Genomic DNA, 21,351 nt, shown 5'->3' with positions numbered 1-21,351 from the left:
ACTGATGTATTTGAAGCGTGGTGGCAGCTTGTTGGACTTTACAGGAAACAACACGTCTTGGGGACGTGTGTATGTTCTTAAGAAGTATTTTTTTATCTGACATTACAAAGAAATGTACAGAGCAGGTTGTTTAATATAGGAAATATAACTAGAAACAAAACGCAGCACATCCACAGGTACCTGCAACAAACAGTGTATGATTTTCAAGGTGTTGGCTGAGCTGCTGATTGTTGTGGTCAATATGACACATTTTCATATAACAGTATTTTTATATTTGTTTTTCACCAGACTGGGGAAGCATTACAGTTTATATTAAGATTCAATTTTAAATCAGTTCAGGATGTAGATTTTTCAGCTAAATCTAAAAGATTTCTTGCCACAAGATCTTATAAATAAATTATAAATGATAAGAACCATACACATTTTAACACTAATAATGTATTTATGGTTCTGATGACATTTTTAATCGATAAAACCAAGTTGCACAGTGTCAAAACGGATCAAATGCTATTTTCTAATGACAGTATTATTTCGTTCTCTGACTCCATGTGTATTTGTGCTGTATGTGATTTGGTGTGTGTTGTGTTTTAGAGTTTGGATACAGTACTGAGTCGTTATACACCACTGTACCCCCAGGTCAGGTATACAGGGTGGCGGTATCAGGAATCACATGTTACTAACTCTGTCTAATTGTGAGCACTAACAGAATGCTTAGTCGGGTGCTTTAGAGAGGTTTCCACTGAAAGACCTGCCTACAGGGTGCTGTATGTGGCGTTTTCCCTGGGCTCCTTTTGGTTCTCTAAGTTAATCACTGAGGTGTTGGAAAACACATACATGTCATAAGATCTGAAATCAGTTTGTTGATCATTTTGGTCTTTGATAAGCTGTTTATAAAATCCTTCCAGAGTAGTTCAATAAGCTGATTGTCTAACTGGCTGAATCCCAACCAGAGGTGCTTGTGTTCCGTGGTGTGTAGTTGCCAGGGGGCATGAAATGAAACTGGAATGAAATGTTAAAAATTACAATTTGACTAACAATATATATTGAGTCACCTTAACACTACATGTTGCAAAAGAGTGCATGACAACTAATTAGCAAGTGAACAGAGGACTGCGGTCAGCAAAAAGAAATGGAGAAACGGTTTAAGAAGCCGTTGTTGAAATAACTGTTCCAGCATTTTTTCCATTTAGCAGCTAACTAAAACTGATGGATAAATGCTTGAACTAGTTGGCTAAAAGTAAGGGATAAATGATTGAATTAGCTAAAAGTAATGTATAAAATGCTGAAATAACTGAAAGTAATAGATTAACATTTGAAATTATAGATGAAAGTAATGGTTAAACAGTCGAAACAGTCAGCAAGTTATGGATAAAATCGTTGATATAGTTTAAAGTGATGAATAATGAAACATCCATCTTCTGCCACTTCAAGTGGTAGTAAAAAAGAAAACTTGACCAAACCAATGTAAGCACTGACAGATGTATGAAAATATTATTGTAACAATGTACATTTTCATTTAGTTTTAAATAAACTCAAATGGACATATCTGGAACACGATGGGTGGTATGAAGTGGTAATTTGGTTCCTCTGACAGGGCGATGTAGGTTACGTCTTATTAAGGTTAGGTGCCACTGGTCTAATTAAACCCAATCCTGTTCTATAATCAAGTTTCTCTGTTAACACAGCAAAACTTCACTATGACATTAACTTCATTTGTTGGTAGAACTGTAAAATACTGAGCTAATTTGCAAAGTTTAATTCGTAATTTTCTTGAACACAACAAATGATTCACAATCACTACATTAGACTCGGATCAGTCCGGCAGGGATGATAAACCCACTGTTTTCCTCACAGAGCAACAGACGGTCGTCCTTCTGCCCAGATCCCCTTCGGCATCGAAGACCTTCTTCCCCATCCTAGTGGACCACCTCGAGGAGGAGTACAGGCTCCGCTCTGCTGATGATGGCAAGCTCTTCAGGGAGGAGTACAATGTAAGACCCCCCCCCCACCCCCACCCCTACACACACACACACACACACACACACACACACACACACCTTTTCTCCTCCTGAAGGTTAGAGTAACAGGTGGCCAAAAGGCAGCGTCCTCTGCATTCTGTGCAAGTGCTGAAAGTAGTCTTTACACCAGGCGACTGCTGTTAAAGTACCGCGTCACTGTGGTGCATTCAAACTCAACAGTTTATAGGATTGCTCAAATGTGTTGAGTGAGTTCTGTTTAGCAATTTATTTTTATGAAGTGCAGTTTAGGACTGCATTTATTTGAAATAATAAAACTACTTATAGCTATGTGTCACGTTGGCAATGACACATACTGTACACATACACACCCACACGCAGGAAAAATACCCTTGTGCCTATTTGTGACCATGATTAAGAATCTGGGTCAACATAAAGTGTGTGACTCACTCTTCATGAAACACATAAAACTATGATTTTATTCAATGTCAGCACAGACAGAGGAAGTTGAAGTTCTCAGCTGTTAATGGAGGACTGTTTACAGTAAGTAGCAGAGGAAGTGCCTACATCAAGGCTGAACAAAGCCCTACATGGAGCAGAACACATTGCACTGGTACTGAGCTGCGTGTGAGGTTATGTAAAAACTAATCATCGTTTTCGCTTTGCAGTCGTTGCCAGGGGGTAATGCCCAGGGGACGTACGAAGAGGCCAACAAGGACGACAACAAGGAGAAGAACCGATACCCCAACATCCTTCCCTGTGAGTGTACTTTCTGTTCTGCAGAAAGTAGGATTTAGTTCAACTCACACCCACATCTCAGTTTCCTGTATGTGTGTGCACATGCCTTTGTGTCTTAATGAGTGTTTTTCTTTTCTTTTTTTTTTTTACAGTTCAGATATGGCATATGTGTTTGATTGGTTTTCCCTGTGTCACAATGAAACACCTCATCACTCAGTTTCCTCCCCCTTACTCCTTTTTACAGTTGCCGTTCTTATATTTCTGTCTCATTATTAATTCATTGTGAACATTTTTTGACCTATTCTATGCTTATGTAATCTGTAAAGGAATAGATCACCTTTTGGGAGTGCTGATAATACATTGAGTGTCATCTATTTACCAACCTAGCTCCCAGCAAGAGAGCAAATAAGCATTTTACCCCAGAATGTGAAAATATTCCTTTAATGCTCCGTAGTTTACCTGCTCAATATCAGTGTTAAATCATGTAGCAGTGGTAGACCTGCGGATTATTTTTACACTGTAACTCTCTAAACCTTCCAACTTCAACAGATGATCATTCCAGAGTGGTGTTGACTCAGCTGGATGGAAATCCCTGTTCAGACTATGTGAATGCCTCTTACATTGATGTGAGTTTTAAGTCTTTACGTCTTTTTAAATCAATCCCATGACCATTGTTCATTACTTTGTGAATCGGCAACACTGACTGTAGCAAAATTGCGATTGTTTCTTAGGAAAATCCTGCTCCTCTGTTTCATGAATCCACCGCAGTAGCTGAAACTTTTATTTGAATGAAGTTTGCCTAGTTATTGTGGAATTACAGATGTTCAAATTGCCATTTTTCTAAGCAGTTTAAGGACCTCTCATCCTTTATAGGATTTAAAGTTAAGTTTCCAAGTCAATTTTTGATCTTGGAAACAGCAGTTAACACAACAAACTCAAGGTCCAACAGTAGCTGTCTGAAGATTTATATTCATATTCTTGGTCTTTTTCTTACAGGGTTACACGGAAAAAAACAAATTCATAGCAGCACAAGGTAAGAAATGAAATGAGGCATAAGTTCATGCCTTTATTTTTAAATTTCATATTTAAATAATCATTAAATCTTAATATTTTTGTCTCTCAGGGCCCAAAGAAGACACTGTAGCAGATTTCTGGAGGATGATATGGGAGCAGAAAATAGCGACTGTCGTCATGCTTACAAATCTGAAAGAAAGGAAAGAAGTGAGTGATTTTCAGCTGTGTTTATTTCTTAAACGTCTCTCAGCTCCCCTGTTTAAGTGTCCGTGGACAAGATATAATGCATTCCTACAAGCTCCGGGGTTTCTCCTCCTGCCAAGTCTCTGCTTGAACTTTCCTGTGAAAGAGGGGCAAGCGAGAAGGCAAATTTCTCTGTAGGGGTTAATAGATCATCACAAAAAGATTTGAGAAAGAAATGTGCTTCAAGTAGATTTCATTGGTTGTGGTCAAAGGTGATACCAAAGGAGTTTAATTTAAACTATTCATTTCACTCCTTAATCTCTCCTTTGACATCTGTTTCTCGCTGTCTTTATTGTGAACTCGAACCCCTTCGCTGAACAAGGAGAGAGGGAGAAAGGCTAAAAAGATCAATAAGAAGAGAACTGGTGAAGATTTAAATCAGCATGTGGACGGGTTGGAATCAATGGCCACATAATGTGTAATAAAGTCCTCTAAGGCAGGATCATAATCACCCAGCAAAGTCTTCTATTGAGTGGTTTCACCCCTCTCACTTATATTAATCTGGACTGACTGGCTGTGAAATTGAAGCACGTGTGTCATGCAAGTGAAGTACTTTGTCTCTTGAAAGGAAAGTCCTCGAATACGGTTCCAGAAGAAACGCTTTTTAAGTGTTTAATTTACTGAATCGTGGCTGTTATTTCTCCCCCAGGACAAGTGTTGCCAGTACTGGCCAGATCAGGGCTGTTGGACCTATGGGAATGTGAGGGTGGCAGTGGAAGACTTCACTGTCCTGGTAGACTACACCATACGCAAGTTCTGTGTACAATATGTAAGTTTCAAGCAGTACTTCTGCAATTCATAGAAGTTATATGCTTACAGAAACATGAGTGGTGTTTGTGAAACATTACTGCATGATGTATCATGTATAGTTCAGTTCCCTTTTCATAGTAATCCAATAAGCAATTTCTACATTCTTAGTAGCTTCTAAATAACTTCTGGAAAAGATCTTGCTTTAGGGTACAGACGGTGCATCCAGATCACTGAATAAAAGCTGCTGCTTCTTTGATAACATTTACTGTTGAAACAGATTCATAAAAACATGGCCCCCGGCCCAGACCAGGTCTGTTGTGTCTTCAAACAAACTCTGTCGGCATTGTTAACACTGTTAACTGTTTCTCTCCCTGTGTTTGTGTTTTCTATGCAGCAAGCCAGTGATGCTGCTAAGACTCCCCGCCTGGTGACCCAGCTGCACTTCACCAGCTGGCCTGACTTTGGCGTTCCCTTCTCCCCCATCGGCATGCTCAAGTTCCTGAAAAAGGTCAAGGCGGTGAATCCACCCTTCGCTGGGCCCATTGTGGTTCACTGCAGGTACAAGAAAGCTGAGCTGACGGGACTCATTGTTTGTTATTTTGTTGTTTACTTGAATCCAACATTACTTGTAATGGTTTTAATTATCCAATTTATCGCTATGGAGATAAAAAATATTTGGGCTTGAATATCCTGTGTGTGTGTCTGCAGGCAAACAAAGTCTCAGCAAACATTTTGAGTGACTACAGCGATACATGTGTTTACAAGCACAGATGTCGTTTTGTTTCCCTGCTGTTGTCCATTAAAATGCAAGTGTCAGCTGAGGATTGTGGTTCATTCAGTCTGTGGTCTGCTTTGTGTCGCTGCAGCGCAGGCGTTGGGAGGACGGGAACCTTCATCGTAATAGATGCCATGATTGACATGATGTACGCGGAGCAGAAAGTGGATGTGTTTGGGTTTGTCTCTAAGATACGAGAACAGCGCTCACAGCTCATCCAGACTGATGTGAGTTGGAGACGGATCAAATTCCCACTTGTCTGTCACTTTGGATATACATATCACTTGGCTGTTATCAATGTGAAAGATGCCGATGATGCTTCATCTTTAAATGTACAGCTGTGCCTATGCATGCATAGCATGTGTGTTTATGTGTTTGTGTGTTTTCTCACTCCAGATGCAGTACTCATTCATCTACCAGGCCCTGCTTGAATACTACCTCTATGGAGACACAGAGCTGGACGTGTCATCTCTGGAAGGACATCTGCACAAACTGCACAACACCTTCGCAACCGGTGACCGGGTCGGCCTGGAGGAAGAGTTTAAGGTAAGACATCTTCACATAAAATAAAAAAATGTAAAGCCTGGTACACTACTAAAAACTCATTTAGTTTTGCTAAAGATCCCACTTGATTAAATAGGAGTTTCTTTATTGCAAAATTGCCAAATTTAAAAAAAACAAGTGTAGACAGAATGCATGCAAGTTTTTATTATGTGATGCATAGGTCTAGCCCACAAAAACCCACATTCATATTAGCCAGAACTTGTATTTTTCAAATAACATTACAAAATGTCCAAAAATAAAGAGAACCAATGTCAGTGATTTTCACAATAAGATTTTCAGACACATTAGAGGCAGAACATGTACTATAATACTGAAATCAACGGGTCAGTTTAGCCGCCTTCTCCAGGCTTTTGAGATAAAACATAGAAACTTAAACGTGGTAAAATTGAGCAGCCATTCCAGTTTTTGATCATCTATACACCAGACTATTTATTTGAGGCAATTTCCATTGAAATCATCATCATGTACAATACAACAGAAACTGAGACTCACATTCCACTTCTCCCAAAACACACAGCTCACACCATCTGTTTTCCTCCTGAATATTTGAATCCTCAGTAGCCCAAGGAAGAAAAGCAGCAGCAAGATCTGTGGCTTCTAGATAATCTATTTTTTATCCTGTACCAATTTAATTATGGGATTCCACAGACAGATTATTTCACATTTTCTTGGTGCGCAGTCATGTTACCCTACATTTGAGTAGCTGCTGAACACCTAGGCCTGTGTTAATTGAAAATAATTCTCACTAATACAAGTAACTTGCTGAGATGGACAACAGACACAGTAAACCACATGAGCTGAAGAAGTATTTTAGCACCAAACCCCTCAGTCAAGGCGAGCTAATATAAATAATTAGTTTCTTGTTACATGATACATACAGAAACTTTCATACAGCTATAAATATTTAATGTGATCTATAAATCGACAGTGAGACTTATTTAATTTCCCCATTTGAATTTGTGAGCAAAAGCATGGTGAACATTTACAGGTAACGTTTTTACTTTGCTTCCTTGTCTGTCTGCCCAGAAACTGACCAACATGCGAATAATGAAGGAGAACATGAGAACGGGGAATCTTCCTGCCAACATGAAGAAGAACAGAGTCCTGCAAATTATTCCATGTAAGGAAGAAGGAAAACAATAGTGCAGAATAGTTTTTTCGGCAGCATTGGATAAGTGGTGTTTTTTTTGTTTTTTTTATACCTGATGGTGTGTGAACGTGTTTATGAGCTGCTCTATTCTCAACGGTTCTATTCCCGTTTCAGATGACTTCAACAGAGTTATTCTCTCCATGAGAAGAGGTCAGGAGTTCACCGATTACATCAATGCATCTTTCATAGATGTAAGCGGATTTTATTTTCCTGACGCCTTCCTTCTTGCATGTATTATCCGCTACAGTTCATAGATGTTGCTATTAATGCCCATACTTGGACCTACAAAAGCTGAAGAAGTGTGTGTGCTTTTTGCTGTGACACAGGGCTACAGACAGAAGGACTACTTCATTGCCACCCAGGGCCCTGTGCCACACACAGTGGAGGATTTCTGGAGAATGGTGTGGGAATGGAAATGTCACTCCATTGTCATGCTCACTGAGCTCCAGGAGAGGGAGCAGGTGAGCTGCAGTAGCTGGTGACCACTAGCCAAACTATGATTGACAGCTTCAATAACTGCTACAGCAGTGCAATACAAACCATGTCTGTTCTGATTTCTTGCTTCTGTCACAAAACCAAACTCGTATGTCAGTTAATGTTGCTGTATTTCATATTTTAAGCCAAAACTACTTTAGAATATTTACATTTCATATATTAACCTGCAGTTTCTGTTTGACTTTTCTGGGTTTTTATTTATTTTTTGTTTTTTTTCCTTCAGGACAAATGTTGCCAGTACTGGCCCACAGAGGACTCAATCACCTACGGAGATTACACGGTAGAGCTGAAGGGAGACACTTTGTGTGACACCTTCAGTCTACGAGACTTGGTACTCACCTTTGTCCCGGTAAGCAAATTAACCTCACACTATAACACAGCTGTCACAGAGGCAGTAACACCGCATCACATTTGCCTGTCAAAATAAAAAAAACATTTATTAGCCCTCTTGCAAAATCAGATAAATCACTAAATATGAAAAATGAGCCAGTAACATTGGGTCTTCTTTAAATCATAATGAATTAATTATATGTTGTATTCACATCATCCACTGTAGTAAAGGATACAACAATGTAAAAATACTCCATTACAACTTCAAGTTCTGCATTCAGAACCACAGAAAATGGTCCTTGAGAGAGATAATTATTTTAGCATATTACTGCTGTAGTTGTTAGAGGTGGAGCTAGTTTACATACAGTCATTTAGTCCAGTGTTTCCCAGCCTGGGAGTTTGTGATTAGATCATCAGACACTTATATAAACCAGTTTAGATGGGAAATCAACCAGTCACCCAGAAATGTGATGTGGAGACTGTCCAATCATTCATGTGTAAATATCTGAAACCTAAAATTAACTCCTGAAAATAGTAAAAGGCACATTTTTTATAAGCGTTTACGAATTTCAAAAGCATTTTTCCACTTTAATTTGAAAAGCTACAGGATCAAACATAATTGCCTTAAAACAGAACAACAACCCAAGTGAGTGCATAACTCTCTTGGCTGCCAGAGGAAATGTGGTGGGCAGGATGTGTTTAAGATTTTCAAGCCGGAGCCTCCCATCTCATATATTTCATTAAATTCGACCCACATCACCTCTCAGAGGCTCAGCAGTACATTCCTGCCTCCCAGAGCAACACTCATCGACTACACACTTAACCTACACTGACATTACACCTGCCGTTTATGCTTTGATATACTGCTAATAAATCACATTTGAAAGGTGCTATGATCTTTAATCTGCCTGTGCATTTCCTCTCAAAGGAGAAGCAGACGAGGGTGATCAGGCACTTCCACTTCCACGGCTGGCCTGAGATCGGCATCCCGGCCGAGGGGAAAGGCATGATCGACATCATCGCCTCAGTGCAGAGACAGCAGCAGCAGTCTGGGAACCATCCCATCGTCGTACACTGCAGGTAGTGCCAAATTGCTCTTTTAGGAACTAGGGTTGCGCACAGTCTGTACAGTACATACTACACTGCTGATCACGCCAGAAGCGCATTTCTCTCCGCTATGCAGGTAGCTTTGTTTCAATATTATTTGTGTGAACAGATTGGCAATCCGTGCGTAAAAGTTTAAATACAAAACACTATTTACAGAAATATCTTGAAAATACACAAAAAATTGTCTTTAAATACATTCATTAATTAACAAATAAATGAAAAGCATTTGTAAATATATATATTAATAAATATATTATTATATACCTGGGGCCATTCCGTGTGGAGCCTGCATGGGTTCTCTCCGGCTTCCTCCTGCAATCCAAAGACATGCACCTTACCATACTATTGACTTTCTTTTTTTAGCCTTACTATACTATGACTTTATGACTTAGTAGTATGCCATAGTATGACTTACTATACTATGACTTTATGAATTATAATACAATGATTTCTTTATGCTTTAACTATACTATGACTTTTTTATGCCTTACTATAACTTCATGACTTAGTATAGTATGACATTATGACTTACTATAATGAGTGGTCAGAACTGGTGCCTCACAGTGAGAAGGTTCTGGGTTCTCCTGGCGCCATTCTGTGTGGAGTTTGCATGTTCTCCTTGTGCCTGCATGGGTTCTCTCGGCTTCCTCCTGCAATTTAAATACATGCACATTAGGTTAATAAGCAACTCTAATGCATTAGCATACCATTGACTTTTTTTTAGCTCTACTATACAATGACATTTTATGCCTTACTATGACTTTTTTATGGGGCAGCAAGGTGGTGCAGTTGTTAGAACCCCAAGTCTGGGGCCTTTCTTTGTAGAGTTTTTATGTTCTGCATGGGTCCTCTCTGGCTTCCTCCTGCAATCCAAAGACATGCACATTAGGTTAATTGGTGAATCTAACCCCATAATGTACTATGACAAACGCAATTTTAAGCAGGTGATCACTTGTTTTCCGAAAGTGGCCGAGTGATACAAGTCGATTTTGGTTCAGACTGGCAGAAAGTTTGTTTCAAAACTCTGTGTGTGTAAAATTGACATCTACAAGTGTAGAACTGAAATCCACAAATGCTTTTTCGCTTCACAAATAGAAAATTGATTCAGTCTGTTTTAAAAGTTGAAAATGTTAGGAAGATATTCACAAATGCTTTTCATTTATTTATAGATTTTGTTTGTATTTGCGGAAGGTGTTTTATATTTACACATTTTACGCAAGGATTGTTGATCTGCCTCCATATCCTACACACAACAAGCAGTTTCATTACAATCAGCTGATCAGAGTGTGCTCGCCTGTTAAAGGCGTCAGTTCTATGTGATTATATAAGTTAAACTGTAGCAGGCATATTAAATTCAGTATTAATTTAATACTAGAAAAAATAAGTTACTACATTAATGGCAAAACAAGTCAAATATCGCCCTGACATTTGCAAAGGCATGAGCAATCAGCGATCGTTCTAATGCGCGTTGATCACCGATATCATCGTCCATCGGCACGACCCTATTAGGCACGCATTCAGACATTTCTGTTTTCCTATTTGTGTTTTGCTTATGACGACTTTAAAAACTGTTGGATTTGGTATTTGTAAGCAATGTCCATGCTTGAAGTAACTTAAGTGTAATTTGTGTGTCTGCTGCAGTGCTGGTGCAGGGCGAACCGGTACGTTCATTGCACTGAGCAATATCCTGGAGCGAGTCAAGGCAGAGGGCCTGCTGGACGTGTTCCAAACTGTGAAGAGTTTACGCATGCAGAGGCCTCATATGGTCCAAACTGTGGTAAGTATCAGCTCAAGTGGATCCTAAAGTGTTTTAAAAAGTTAAATATAATTTATCTCTTCCAGTTTTTTGCTTTATCCTGATCAGAGTTGTTGTGATTCTTATACTAGTATCAGAAATGCCTCTGATACTCCCCAAAATACTGAATCAGGTATCGGTGAGTACGCGAGTCTATGCATTGATCTGATCCCACGTAATTGTATTGATAACCTTTATAGTTTCACACTCAGATAAAAACAGCCGTTTTCTTCTTCGCTGCTCTAAAACAGTAGCCTACACAGAAAGCTCTGCTGTGCAGCTACTGTTATAAAGCAGCAAAGAAGAATTGATTTCTGGTAAATATCAGTTTTTCTGTTTTAACCGGTATAGCTGTTCTAGCCTTAATGGCTTTGGTCACGTGATGCTACTCAGCCAATCAGTGTGACTTGAGTCACTGAGATATCACATCACATCCATAATCCTGACTGAAACCAAGCTAACAGGCTGACATCTAAGTCATCTTTTCTGTTTTTTCTCCCCACAGGAACAATATGACTTCTGCTACAGGGTGGTACAAGACTTTGTCGACATTTTCTCAGACTATGCCAATTTTAAATGACGAGATTTGCCTTAAACATGGTTTTTAATGTTGTTTTCTAAAGCTGGTTTGTCAGTTTTAAGTGTTTCTTTAACTTGGTCAAATGATCTTCTATTTTGCTATGCACTTGTCCTACCATTAACTTCAAAACTCCATCCTCGCTGTAATATAGTGTATGTCAGTGAATGAAAATTGTAAATGAAAAAAGTTAGATTAATAATGTATATTTCACATCATGTATGATAATTATTTTGTCATGAAGTGTTTCAGACATGGTCTCTTATTTCAGTTTTGTTGTATAATATTGTACTTTAAATGTTTATCTAAGTGTTATTTTGAATTGACCACGTAATATTTTTAAAAAGTTGTTATTGTAAATGTATTTATGTATTGGCAATGACATTCTAGTCTTGCATTTGGAGAACACAACAGGAATGTTAAGAGTTGGGTTTGTTTTTTTTTTTGGTTGTTGATGTTTTCAAATACATACATTCTTTCATTTATTGATGACTTCTATTTGAGATTAGAGGCGTTATTGAAACTATTTTTCATTGTCCTCAAGCTTCATGCCCATCACGAATGTGATACTTTTCTAATGGAAATATTGCCAGAAAAAAACGAATGAATCACCTCGGCCATAATGCAGAGAACAAGGTTATGCAACACAGGCTGAGGTGACAATATTGGGGTGGATTTCCAATATAGATTCAGGCAGAAGTTTCACAGTTAGATGTATCACAGGGTCATAGAAGACCATTAAACCGGTTTTGTACCTCAAAATGTGGTATGCAACTGCATTTAACATGGATGTAATGTTACTACGATCTGCCTTTTCTCTGTAGACAACAAAAAATATTTTGCTAAAAATGACTGCACATAAAAAAGCACATATAACTAAGCCTTTTGCCAAGAACCTGCAATATTTATTGCTTTATTTGTATTATAGATTAGAGATTTTTCACAAATCAGTGCCAATGTACCTTTTTTTAAAGACATGGAAAAGTAGAACAACCCTAAATTGAAGGCCGAGCATTGACAGGTCATCCTAGGAAAAGGTAAGTGTGGTCGCTAAATACAGTAGAGTCAGTACAATTTCATGACAACCTGTGTGAGATGTATAGTTAACACCCACAGGAACGCATTAAACAGTAACATCAGATGAGTCTTGTATTTGCAAAAACCACAGTAGACAAATGTGGTGCTTCAGTGCCTGCTTAATGCCAGAGCAACCAAAAAACTAACAATGTTTTCACTTCCTTTACGTTTTAGATTAAATGGGTTCAGGAAAGTGTGAAATCTTAATGTGAAATGACTTTTCTGTGCATTTCTTCTGAGGCAGTAACTCCCATCCATCTGGTACTCTGAAATTAAACCAAACACTTGGAATAATCTGACCCAGCTCTGCTTTAATCCTCAATGAAGTGTGTAATTTTGTTGATGCTGTATGTAAATACTACATGACGAAGTGCTAACATTGTGAAAGTCACTGAGCAGCAAGGAACTGTCAAAGTGATTGGTCATATTTTTCTGTGCTATCTGTCTGTGGGGGATTGTGAGGCGTAGCACAAGAAGAAACCGAGACTTAACAAAACAACCCAAGTCTATTTTCCCATGGCTTCTATTCGGTCTCTTAAGACTATTGAGGAGGGTCTGTTTAGACTGCAGCTCTTTGCCTTTGCTCTCTCTCTGTGGGTGGTTCTATCCCTTTTTGGATTCTCAATGTCTTTGAAATGCAAGTTGCAATATTAAATTCATCTGAAAATGCTTCATGGGTCAGTGAAACTTTTTTCAGATGTCTCTGCTCAAGTTTGCGACTCTGCAACAACCTGGATACAGAATATGTTTCATCTCAACTACAAGCTACTGCAACTACAGTCTTCACCAGTGGCAACAATGACACTTGAAACTGACCAACAGTCCAAAATGTAAAGATAGTCTCTATACTACCATTGAGAACTAAGACGTCAGCAAATATCATTTAAGAATCTAAATGCCAAACAGTTATTGATGGATTAATCAATGAATAGACCAAAAGTTTTAACTCAAATTAAAATAAATAAAGGTGGGATTTGAACACAAGCCTATCTCACAAGCCGAGGACCCAGGTCTAGTTCAGATGAGACCGTCAGATGGATCCGATGGATCCGATTCATCAGAATCATGATTTTAAAAAATAAAGTCTGACTCTACTTATCATTACTTTACATTAGAGCTGCAACTGACTATTTTCCTTGCACATTATTTTCTTGATTAATCAATTGATAATTTGGTTAATAAAAAGGTCATAAAATACTGGAATATGCCCACCAAACTTAAGCACTAGCTGATTTTACCAAATTACCTGATATTCAGTTTAAAATCACATGCAATTTAGAGAAGCCGCTCACAGTTAAGAGGGTAGAATTACAAAACTCAATTATCAAACTAGTTGCTGATTACTTGCTATCCATTGACAGATTGATTGTCTAATCACTTCAACTCTACACTACATTTTTAGTCAATATACTGCCATTAAGTTCACCAAGTCTCAGACTCAAAATAGTTCCAAACCTACTATTTAACATGCAGTTTTTCTCCTCTTCTTTATCTCTCATTGTGTCTGTTCACTCATGCTGGATAAGAACCTCACAGAAGAGCAAGAATATGAAAATGTGGAATTATATAAGGAAAGAGGAAATGGAAAACTGAATGCACAACTAAAGGCAAGTCGAAAAGAAAAAAAAAAAAAAAAACAGACAATCATGCAAAATACTGAAAAAACCAAACTAATTCAAAACATGCTCAGTAACATGGAGGCACGGTTTCTCCTGTCTTCAACACATTTCTATTGTGTTCGAAGGAAAACAAACTGGAAATAAGTCACCAGTGAAGATCGTATATATCATCCTCTGCTCGAACAACCATAAAATTGCACCTGTTATCAGCAAACAGCAAATTTCTTGACCTTGAACTGTAAGTAATAGTTTAAGCCAACAGGGGGCAATGTACCTCAATCTATATGTACATTAGAAACTCTTAATTAAAAGGGGAACATTCAACTGATAATAGAATGTCAATTTCTTTAATATTATACTAGTCAGTCAAAATTCGGTCAGCTCAGTCTATCTTTAAATTGACTACCAAAGCGTGAGAGCCGCTGTGATGGTGAATGATACGTCGACGCCTACATGTCAGCGTAATGAAACTGTGATTCAGATTATAGAGAACAATAAAAGGTCATTTAGTTTTAGTTGCTCAAAGTTAAAGTTCAGAAACTCACATGACCTTCAATGATTCTAATTAATGATTAGTATTGTAAGAGCAAGCAGGGTGACTTCTTTTTTTAAGCAACAAAAAATGAATCACCTTGAATTGAAATCAAGTTCCACATCCACATAAATCCAAACAAACAATCATTTCTGTATTAGAAACTGCTTTCCACTACATTTCTACAGAGACTGATGAGACTTCACAAGCGCCAAAAGCACACAATGTAAGACAGGAAAGAAAGTTTCTCCGCATGATACGTGAGGAACTTGAAACAATTTGATCTCCTACTTCGAAACATAACTGTGTGCTTATATAAAGCCTTCGTCCATGTGATTGCCACCAGTCAATAACAGGGAGGAGTCAATCTGAGCTATTTTTTGCCAAACAATCATGTTTTTTATCTTGCAGAAAAAACCCAAGTAACAAAAAGCCTCTTTGTTGACGATTTCCACTTCCTCAGGGACCTGGCGCCATGGTAACACTCCTCAGCGGGAGGGGCTGTAGCCCAAAAAAAGGTCAGCATGAGTGAAGAGGTCATATGAATTATGTATTAACCCTCACCGACTCCCTTATTTTAATTGACCCTTAACTAATTCTATTTTGTCATTCACAATGCTTCCCATTTTCTTTCTAATATATTATGGACCATGAGGCCTTTAGGGGCAGGGTGGCCCAAGCTGTGACCCCTCTGATGAAATGCTTTCATGTGTGACTTGGAAACTAATTTCTGATTACACACTGAACGTCAAACACAGTCCTCTCACTTGTTCCGTCTGTCACTTTATCCCGCTCATATTCCTTTCACTGTTTCTTATATGGAGTGAGAATTCAAAACCACAAATGTATAAATATCATGTAGATATATAAGATGTTTTTTAAGCACTGAGAAATATAACAAATATACTCATTTACAATTATTTACAAAGCTGAAACCACACATTCTCCATATTAACACACTAATTCTGCAAGACATTATTTAAGCAGATCATTGCTACACAAGATGCAAGAGGTTTTTGCTGATAAGGGACAAAAATCTACAGCCACACAAGCAGCTCTGAGAGGCTCTATGTAGGCAAAACGTTTGAGCTAAATGCTAAGATCAGCATGCTCACAATGACAATGGTTACAAGTTGATGTTAAGCAGGCATAATGTTTACAATATTCATTATCGTGGTACTTAGCCTGCTAATACAGTATATGCTAATTAGCATTAAACACAAAATCCAGCTGAGGCTGATGGGAATGTCATTAATGTTGGAGATATATATTGCACAACTTGAAATTTTGACCAAGTCATGGTTTGAGAATGTTTACTTTGTATGATACCAAATGTCACAGCAATCTATCAACATTTGTTGAAACATCACTCAAAACCACAAATGTCAACCTTCTGGTGCCATTAAAAGAAAAAAATAGGGGATCACCAATATCAGCAGGATCATCCTCTGGGGATCATGGATGTCTACCAACTTTCATGGCAATCCACCCAAGAGTTACTGAGATATTTCAGTCTGGACCAAAGTGGTAGAAGTGCTAGCATGTTAAAAATCTAAAGACTCCCGTTATCCGCAAAACGTAAAGAAAGAAAGGAAAAAATAAGATACAAGAGTTTGAATCTTTTAAATTCTGTATGTTACAAATGGGGTTTCTACGATGTCAGCCCAACCATGTGAGCACACTCTCTTCTCCTACCTCAGTGTGGCTGTGGCTGATAAAAAGAGACAAGCACAGTGTAGAACATGGAGAGCACCATTAATATCCTGACAATGAACCGGAGATCCTGTCTGTCTTTCTGCCTCTGTTTGTCTGTATATCTGTCTAGATGTCTGCTCCACATCTGTGAGCCCTCGCGGGCTTGATAATGACTCCTTGTTAGATTTGTTCTCTTCCTCTTGCTGTCTCTCTTTCACAGCACGGCATCTTGCTACATTCTCAACAGACGCTTTAAGACTCACCATAATTCAATCATGCAGCTCTTACTGGAATGTTAATGTGACATCATAACCCCCAAAATGCATTACAAGTGTTATCCCATTCCTCCCTTGTTCCATCAATATGCTTTTCAAGCTTCTTTCTCAGTAAATCCAGTGGATGCTCTGATGAAGCAAGTGCATGGTTTGATCAAAATGTTTAGAATTTAAACATAGATGGGAAGGGAACAGTAAAAAGACAATACAACGAAATCATAGCTGGTGATTGCAAGGCTGCCCCTTTTTTATGCTACGTCAGGATAAGCCTGATATTTTCTATTTTTGTTGTTGTCAACAGATTTAATGAAAAGAACAAAACCAACAATGCATTAGTCCATCTCTAAATGCTTTTCAGCTTCCCTGCTCTGTTTATATCTCCAAGCCACAATCCCATCAATTACTACCGAGGACATTTATCTTTAAACTGTGTCAAAAATATTTTATTTTTGAAAGTGTAACATAATTCCCTTAAACAGATGGGCATTGTTTCCCATCAGAGGGAGATATAAATGGCACTAATTAATTTGGAAATCCATCCAATAGTTGTTGTGATCTTACACTCATGGTAGAACAAGAGGAAAAGTCAAGGGATCATCAAAGCTCAAAAATTAATCAAAGCTAAAAATTTTGTGCCAATCCATCTAGTAGATGCTGACATATTTAACTGAACTGGTGAAAACGTGGACCTGCGAGTCATTAGGATTCATCCTCTGGCAGAGAAGGTATCTCTACCAAATTTCATAGCAATCCATCAAATAGGTGTCATCATATTTCAGTCTAGATCAAAGTGATGGACGAACTGATCAGCAGATAGACACTGCTATCCTTTTCATGGCTAAACATTTATGAATATTTATGTTTGAGCAAACTTTCTAGCAGCAGCATGTTCATTTAGCTTCAACTGGTTATGTTTTTTTGGGGGGGCAAACTACAAAAATTACAGTAGTCTTGTCTGGTGACAATGAGTTAAATATGTTTTTGGTGAGTTTGTTATTTTTTTTTTGTAATTTGCCTTACATGATAAAAACTTAATTAATGATGCCACTTCCTGTTAGTAGGGCTACGATCCCTTGATGACAATGCAATGTAAAGCTGTGAGTTGTCAGTATAACTATAGTATTGGATGTTATAAAATATAAAACTTAAGGAACTATATAAGTCAAATTGTAGAGGGCTGTAAAACCGACCCTGTGGGACACCACTCTTATTTTTCTGATTTAGTACTACAGTTCTCATGAAAAGATGATTGCAAAAAAATCCAATTAGAGCTATTTGGAGACAGCACTTATCAAGAAAAGGGAGGTTGGTTATATTCCTATAATTACGGAGTTAACTTCAATATTTTATTGCTTTGTTAACATTGTTGATGAGATTCTGCTTTAATGAAGCCCGATTAAAGAGAAAAAACAAAAAGACACAAGAAGACAACTATTAAAAACTGAGAAGATGGAATCAAAAAATTAATTAACAAAATGGCACCAAACTAAATCTCAAACTATTTCTCACATCTAAGTGAGACACAGTTGGGTTATAGGATATAGTGTATCTGATTTTAATCTGTTAGATTCCACACAATGAGCTGTTTTAGACACTCAGCAGTGTGGGACATTTTGCCTATGGATGTGAAGTGCACCATCAATCTAGTTTGTTTTAGTATGAAAGTCACTTGTTGCTACTGTAAATGTGTGTATTGCCATTGTTTCATGGAAACTGAATCCATGTGTTATTCTCGCTGTTTATATAATGAGGACCACAATGGAAAAACTTAACTAAAATAAACCACTGAGTGAATTTCCCCAAAGGACTCTACATTATTGTATTGAGTGCTTACTGGCAGTCCTAAAGGGTTCATGCTACATCAGGGTTAAAGAGCCACACAGCATCAGGATATAGACTGTGAGGCGGGGGTCTGACACCACAGAGTCAGAGGTCTCTCACCAGAGAGGAAGAATAAAAAACAAAACAAAAAAAAAAAAACAAGTCAACACGTCTCCTTGCCATAAAAGGGAGGAAACTGATGTGCGACCACAATCAAGATGCTCTACGAACGACCCTGTCCAGCCCTCTCTTCGCTCAGGCATCGTTGTCATTCCTCACTCACATGAGGAGCAGCATGTGTAGTAAAAGTGAATGAATACTTCCTAACCCACACTGAACCTTTTAAACCACCACAGAAGAAAATTACCTTTGATGTGCTTTTTTGAAATAGCTATGTTCAGGTTTGCCTCCCATGGGAGAAAGAGTAGTGCCAAGAATCATTAGTCTCCACTAACTGGTCTCTAATAAAGCAGTCGAGGTCTATTATCATTCAGCTTATGAAAACCTACCACCGTTTTATTGTTTTTTTTTTTTTAATTAAATACAAAGCAGCCAAAGTTTACCGTTATTGCTACATTTCCAACAGACAGCTTTATAATATATTAAGTCTACTCACTTAAAAGACATCAACAAAACCTCCGTTAGTAAATAAAATAAAACAAGAAATAGAACAATGCCTGACTATGCAGCTTGCTGACATCCTTCATTATTAGAGTGCCAATATATACGACCTGAATAATGTACAGGGTTCTTTTTTAAGAGGATCAGCATAGATGGACACACACTAAACATGAAATACTGTTGTTATGGCTGCATTTCATTAAACAACTGCTCTCTAACTGAAAGCATTCGGGGCGCCAGTCAGGGAGAGAGGTCATAGAATTAAATGTCTGATTTATGATCGTCACGTATCAGTGATTGCCGACTGAGAAACGTCAACTTCATGAGTCTTGCCTGGTGACCTTCTTGTCCCCTTTCCCCTCCTCTGTCTGTCTGTCCATTTGTCTGTCAGTTTGCCTCCTATTGTTCTGAGGAACTGTTAGATGTTGCATCAGTTAGCAAATAAAATGAGGAAACAATGAGAATTGTGAAAGGCCTTACAAAACAGCCAAACAGTTCATCCATACGGCCTCAGCAAGCTTCAGTATTTCAGATAACACTCATCCTCTTCTATTGTCTTACATTACTCGTGTTGTTGATCTGTCCCCTGCTCGAACAAAATCACCAATCAATTTCATGTTGCTAGTACTACTGTTAACCACTATGTCTTAAAATGCTCAGCAGACCTTTGGTATTTAAAGACCAAAAAAGGGTGAGTCCTGTGAGGTAAATATCTCAGTAAACACCAGTGGTGACTCATTGCCAGCTTAATTCAGCTTAAGCTTGCCATGTAAACATTATAAAATCCTACAAGAGGCGTCAAAGCCTACAGGACCTCAATATACCAGACCGTGATGAAACACTAGTTGATCTTTTTGCTTGTTTAAGGATGAAAGGCGAGGTGTTCTGTAAGGGCGATAATAAATGAGCGCCAACAGTTAAAGGACACTGTACAGGACATTGTACCTGGATGTCATAAATCATGTCCAGATGAGGAGATTGTTTTGAGAGAAGTGTTGAGCAGGAGGTAAATGTCAAGTGGTTTGGATTGGCAAGTCAGTGCTGATGCTTCTATTTAAAGTATTCAAAGCGTTACTGCTACTGCAGTAGCTTTTAGTACGACAAAGTTAGGCATTAGGATTCTGTTTGATATTTGTCCCATCATAAGGAGCAAGCCAGCAACATATAGAGTTACAATCATGTCTTATTTAGATAAAGTCGCAGCATGTAAGTAATGGAGATCTGATGTAAGAGATGTCCTGTGTCTGTCCTACTGGCTAAAGTAAAGATGATCAAAATCCAGTCCTTTCTTCACTGTACTCTGTGTTTTGTCCACATCAGCCTGTTAGTGTTGCAGTGCTACTCTCCATAGTAACAGCCATGCTCTACACTGCGAGCATTTCCCTTTATATGACAGTGAAAATGAAAGTGTGTTGATGTGAAAAATGATTTGGTGATCGATTCTGTTCCGTCAGCCGGATTATCGAAATTCACTTAACTCCAACGGTAAGGAAATCCTGACTTATCCTCTCTCTTTCTAAATAGCAAAGATCAGTGTACAAAACATTAAGGTATCATTCTGGACTCAACCAAAGATTGTTTATGAGGTAAAGAAACATCACTCCATAACACCACTGTACTGTATAGCTGCCAATGGACTGTTTTTGTACTCCCAACAGAGGGATTTGTCAATTCCAGGAGTTGCATTCTTCCAGTTATCAATAATTTAAGCCTAACTACTTCGTATTTTGCTCAAGCAGTTTGTGAAAATGTAGGTGTGTCAGACTGAGTAGCAACAGCTGTCATTTCAATGTCAGATGAGTCTGTGCATGCCACTGCATGAAGGGACAACTTTTCAGCCCCAAAATCACAGACTAGTACTTGACCTAACCAATGAGTTTCTGCTGGAGGAGATTCAAAGAACCACTTCAAAATAAGTAGTTTGATATTTTGAGAGATATGCTGATTCGCTTTCCTGTTACAGTTACATGTCACGTCTGCACAGTAAATATGAGGCTACAGCCGGCTGCTGGTTATCTTGGCTTAGCATAAAGACTGGAAACACACAAAAAAGCTAGACTGGTTGTGTCCAAAGGTTACCGAAATCATCAGGCTGCCAACACCTTAAGGTCACAAATTAACATGTTATATCTTATGTTTTCATTCAGTACAAAATCAAATTCGGTTTCATGGGTGGCCAAGAAGAAATCTGGCACAT

The 21,351-nt window shown here is 38.3% G+C and overlaps 1 protein-coding gene and 1 long non-coding RNA gene across 4 annotated transcripts in view; one reads left to right on the top strand and one right to left on the bottom strand.

Annotated features, from left to right (window-relative positions):
* LOC111220165 (receptor-type tyrosine-protein phosphatase epsilon-like) overlaps positions 1–13,260 on the top strand; it is a 54,698-nt gene extending 41,438 nt beyond the window's left edge. For both annotated transcript variants that reach the window (XM_022743158.1, XM_022743159.1), the window contains 16 exons: positions 1,855–1,991; positions 2,645–2,735; positions 3,264–3,340; positions 3,711–3,747; positions 3,838–3,935; positions 4,621–4,740; positions 5,116–5,279; positions 5,588–5,723; positions 5,893–6,042; positions 7,087–7,180; positions 7,325–7,401; positions 7,537–7,671; positions 7,929–8,054; positions 8,964–9,115; positions 10,784–10,919; positions 11,443–13,260. In XM_022743158.1, coding sequence (XP_022598879.1) covers positions 1,855–1,991; positions 2,645–2,735; positions 3,264–3,340; positions 3,711–3,747; positions 3,838–3,935; positions 4,621–4,740; positions 5,116–5,279; positions 5,588–5,723; positions 5,893–6,042; positions 7,087–7,180; positions 7,325–7,401; positions 7,537–7,671; positions 7,929–8,054; positions 8,964–9,115; positions 10,784–10,919; positions 11,443–11,517 — 1,805 coding nt within the window. In that variant the 3' untranslated portion in view covers positions 11,518–13,260. The remainder of the gene's footprint in view (positions 1–1,854; positions 1,992–2,644; positions 2,736–3,263; positions 3,341–3,710; positions 3,748–3,837; positions 3,936–4,620; positions 4,741–5,115; positions 5,280–5,587; positions 5,724–5,892; positions 6,043–7,086; positions 7,181–7,324; positions 7,402–7,536; positions 7,672–7,928; positions 8,055–8,963; positions 9,116–10,783; positions 10,920–11,442) is intronic.
* The window catches only part of LOC111220167, a 28,810-nt gene continuing 16,900 nt past the window's right edge, over positions 9,442–21,351 (bottom strand). The window contains exons 3-4 of one of the 2 annotated variants that reach the window (XR_002665049.1): positions 9,898–10,005; positions 9,442–9,454 (exon numbers count right to left, since the gene is read on the bottom strand). This is a non-coding gene — a long non-coding RNA (uncharacterized LOC111220167). Of the gene's footprint in view, positions 9,455–9,820; positions 10,006–21,351 lie in introns of those variants that run through there. The other variant, XR_002665048.1, reaches the window with a different exon arrangement.

Source organism: Seriola dumerili, unplaced genomic scaffold (assembly GCF_002260705.1).
Source record: "Seriola dumerili isolate Sdu_G_001 unplaced genomic scaffold, Sdu_1.0 BDQW01000068.1, whole genome shotgun sequence".
Classification (NCBI taxonomy): Eukaryota; Metazoa; Chordata; class Actinopteri; order Carangiformes; family Carangidae; genus Seriola; species Seriola dumerili.
This window is presented reverse-complemented; position numbering and strand designations above follow the sequence as displayed.